The sequence below is a fragment of the Gavialis gangeticus genome, unplaced genomic scaffold (genome assembly GCF_001723915.1).
Source record: "Gavialis gangeticus isolate Ggan-Ray unplaced genomic scaffold, GavGan_comp1, whole genome shotgun sequence".
In the NCBI taxonomy this organism is placed as follows: domain Eukaryota; kingdom Metazoa; phylum Chordata; order Crocodylia; family Gavialidae; genus Gavialis; species Gavialis gangeticus.
The window spans coordinates 20574111-20577955 of record NW_017729027.1 but is presented as its reverse complement, the minus strand read 5'-3'; the positions used below and the strand labels follow the sequence as shown (position 1 = coordinate 20577955).

At 42.2% G+C, this 3845-nt stretch overlaps 1 protein-coding gene across 4 annotated transcripts in view; it reads left to right on the top strand.

The window, feature by feature from the left end:
• The window catches only part of FAM135A (family with sequence similarity 135 member A), a 192285-nt gene that overhangs the window by 39771 nt on the left and 148669 nt on the right, over positions 1–3845 (top strand). For all 4 annotated transcript variants that reach the window (XM_019520497.1, XM_019520496.1, XM_019520495.1 and 1 more), the window contains exons 2-3: positions 783–868; positions 1945–2065. In XM_019520497.1, the coding sequence (XP_019376042.1) occupies positions 1989–2065 (77 nt within the window). In that variant the 5' untranslated portion in view covers positions 783–868; positions 1945–1988. The remainder of the gene's footprint in view (positions 1–782; positions 869–1944; positions 2066–3845) is intronic.

Genomic DNA, 3845 nt, shown 5'->3' with positions numbered 1-3845 from the left:
GGGTTGGGCGGGCTCCCTGCTACCACTGCAGGTAGGAGCTCCCCTCTCCATTCATCAGTTGTCCAATCACCCACCATCGTGCCCATTGCCTCCTTGTGGGACTCCCAGTTGAAATACTGGGAGCCCCATGGAGGTGGAAGCACAGAGTCTGCTTGGTCCAGTGGTGTGAGACCTCTGAAAGCCTGCCTCCTGCTGGCTTTCAGAGGGGCAGCCATAATAATAATTGTAATAATAATTATTACAATAATTGTAATATTTGTTTATTGGAGGGGCCCTGCGGGCCGGATAGAACGGCCTGGCAGGCTGAATTCAGCCTACAGACCATATTTTGCCCAGGCCTGCCTTAGATACTTTCTGGTTCAGAAAGACATGGAAGGGCAGCAGAAGTTTAATTACTCATCTCTACAACCTACTGAAGTAATTTTGGTTTTCATTTATAAAAGATCTGTTTTCTCTGTTTGAGCTGTTAAAAGTATTTCTATAAAAGGAAAGTAATCTTACGTGTGTTGAAACAGGTATGTTGCCTCCCAGAAATCCAAAACGTATCAGGCAAATAAAAGGCTTTGACAGCATTTTTTCTTGCATTTAAAATACTTCATAATTTAAGCATGAAATAGAGCTAAAATTACACTTTACTAATATTTTGTAGGTAATGGATTAATAAAAACATGAGGATGTGTCAGGAAGAAATGGGATGGGATGGAGGGTGGGGGGAGAGTTCTATTATATGCTTACTGAAAGAGATTTCATTACTAAAATCTTTCTATCTGATTTATTTTTAGTGCAAACAATATGCTTTTGATAGCAGTAATGAAGAAATAGAAGACTGGCTATTTCATGTATTAAGATGGATTATTTACAAGTGGAGGTGAGAGCAAAGATCCTTTGGTAGTAATTTATAGGTGATTTTTAAAAAAATCTACTCTTCATACAAGTCCTGAAACGGCCAAAGAGAAAGTTGTAAGTAAAAGCAGAAATTTGACGCTTAGTGTATCATAGACTTTAACTGACATTCTAGTCACCGCTTGGGATTCCTTGTACAATTTTTCAATTTCAGTGGTTAAATACTGTTAGATATTAAAATTCCCTTTAGATTTTGTGTATATGGAAAGAACTAGACATAGCACTTGGCTAAAGCCCTCTCTTTGTTCTGACCTTTACATTAAGGTTAATTTCACCTTCATTATCAGGTTTGCTGATATATGTTTACTTAAGTGTTGACTTCAGTTGGTCATGAGACATTACAGTTCAATTGACAGATTGTTTGGAGATGAATGTCCAGCCAAAAACCTATTTATAATGCCAGGAGCTGATTGAGAAGGGTACATTGTGGTATGGTTGCACCCGTCTTTGCTGCTAAGACTCTGGTCTCAGCTGTCATGTGCATGTGCAGTGAGCTCTGTACCGCCCTTTGCCCCTTTTCTGTGGGGATTTTTTATTCATTAAGATAAATCTTCATTAAAAAAGGCTCAAAAAGGCTCCTGGAGCCTCTCTGATTAAAGCATCCTCCCCACACGCAATCCCAGAGCACGTGTAAAAGCGCCCCATGCTCTTTAGTTAATGCTCATTAAGACAGGGTAATGTGCATTTTCCTGGTACTAGATTTAATGCACATTAACTAAAGTGCATTAATGCCCTGTGTAGACACACCTGTGTTGTCCAAAGAAAGCTTTCCTTACACTTCTGTCTCAAGAAAAAATAATTCTTTCCTCATCTTGCTCTAGTTAAGCCACTACAAAATTATTACTGCTATACTGGCCAAGCATGTGCTGGTGTAGGAAGGGGATGAAATGATAAAAAGCAGTGTGGACAACCAACACTGGCTTATCTCTTTGCATCTAAACTTGGGAGTCTGTTCAAAAGGTTATGTGTCATCCAGATCACTCTGTTCCAGAAGAGGTGTCTTGTTTCTTGTTTCAAAAAGTTTATTTTTTCTGTTTCCAGTAACTAAGGTGGTGACAAGTTTGGGCTTCTGAATCCTCATAAAAATGAGTGAAGTACAGGCCATGGTAGAATTCTCCGTGGAGCTCCACAAATTCTACAATGTGGATTTGTTTCAAAGGGGGTAGGTACTGCCTTCTCTCAAAATAAAGGGAAACTGTATTGCAGCGGATGGATGTTATCGGAAAACCTTAATGCTTAACTTTTATTATAGAATTGCTCCATATTTTATTAATTCTTATAGATTGACTCAAGAATTGTATACTGCTTCTTACCAAAGGTAGCTGGAAAGAGCAGCTACTTCCTAGAAATTAACACAGTCTCAAGTACTTTGGGCATAAAACTTGAGCTGCCTGGAGAGGGAGAAAATGTTGCTGATTCTGAATGGAGTTTGTTCTTATCCCAGCTCCTACCCTCTAACATTTCAGCTTCTGTAATCTCTCTGGCTTTGATTATTACAACCTTTTCTCTTCAAGTCCATTTAAAACCATGGTGCTGCTGTAGTCACATTTCTAGCTTATCATTTTGACTCTCACTTCCTTTATGAGCTCTTCCACTTTTTCTTTTATTTATCCCTGTGCATTATGCCTAGGCTTGGAAAGATTTGATTTTTATTGATAAACATCGATGATAATTGATTTCACCTGACACGGATGGATGGAAAAATATTTCTGTTGGTAATCACTGAAATATATAGAAAGGGGATGAGAAAAAAATCAGGATGAGGTAAGGAAATCTGGGGCAGGGGGCATTGTGTGTGCACACACACACATCAGCTGCTGCAGGCAGGATGGGGGGAGCCATGCCTGCGCACTGGTCAGAGCTGGGGGCTGTGTTAGTAGCGCTATGTTTGGAGGGGCAGGGTTGTTGACAGCTGGAAGCCCGGTGCTGCCAGCTGCTCGCTTTGCCCCGGACCCAGCTGAGGATCAGGTGCTAAACTCCTGGCAAACCCACCCTGGCCCCTGCGTGATTGGGGCGGGGCCAAACTCCTGGCGAGCTTGGCCGACTACCTGCGTGATCAGGTATGCTTTATTGATTTATGGGTATTTACTTTTTATATTTTAACATGTGATTTTTGTAAAGCTTTTAACAGTATACTGAAACAGTCATTACTAAATTTTGTTCCCCACACCTCTAATTTCATACAATCCTGAAAATTAAAATTGAAAAAAAATCAAAAGAAGTGCTTTCAAATAAACATTGATTTTTAGCTGTCAAAATTATTAAAAAATAAAAACTGAATTCTGCCAAGTGTAATTATGGCTTAGCATGGAGAGCGGTCCAGCTTGTTTATTTTTTTTATTTGGACCCCCAGGCCTCCTATCTGTTGCTTTGTGTGGAAGCCCTCTCATTCCTTTTTCATAGTTTCATAGTTTGTAGGGTCGGAAGGGATCTGAGCAGATCATCAAGTCCGACCCCCTGCCATGGCAGGAAAGAGTACTGGGGTCAAACGACCCCAGCAAGGTGTACATCTAGCCTCCTCTTAAAGACCCCCAGGGTAGGAGCCAGCACTACTTTGCCTGGAAGCTGGTTCCAGATCCTAGCCGCCTTGACAATGAAGTAGCGCCTCCTGATATCTAGCCTAAATCTACCCTCTGCCAGCTTGTGACCGTTATTCCTAGTCATTTCTGGTAGTGCTTGGGGAAACAGGGACTCCCCCAATGCCTGCTGGTCCCCTCTGACTAGTTTGTAACAGGCCACTAGATCCCCCCTCAGCCTTCTCTTGTGGAGGCTGAATAGGTTCAGGTCCTGTAGCCTCTCCTCGTAGGGCCTGCCCTGCTGCCCGCTGATCATGTGAGTGGCCCTCCTCTGGACCCTTTCCATGTTGTCCACATCCCTCTTGAAGTGCGGCGCCCAGAACTGAACGCAGTACTCCAGCTGCAGCCTGACCAGTGTCGCATCGA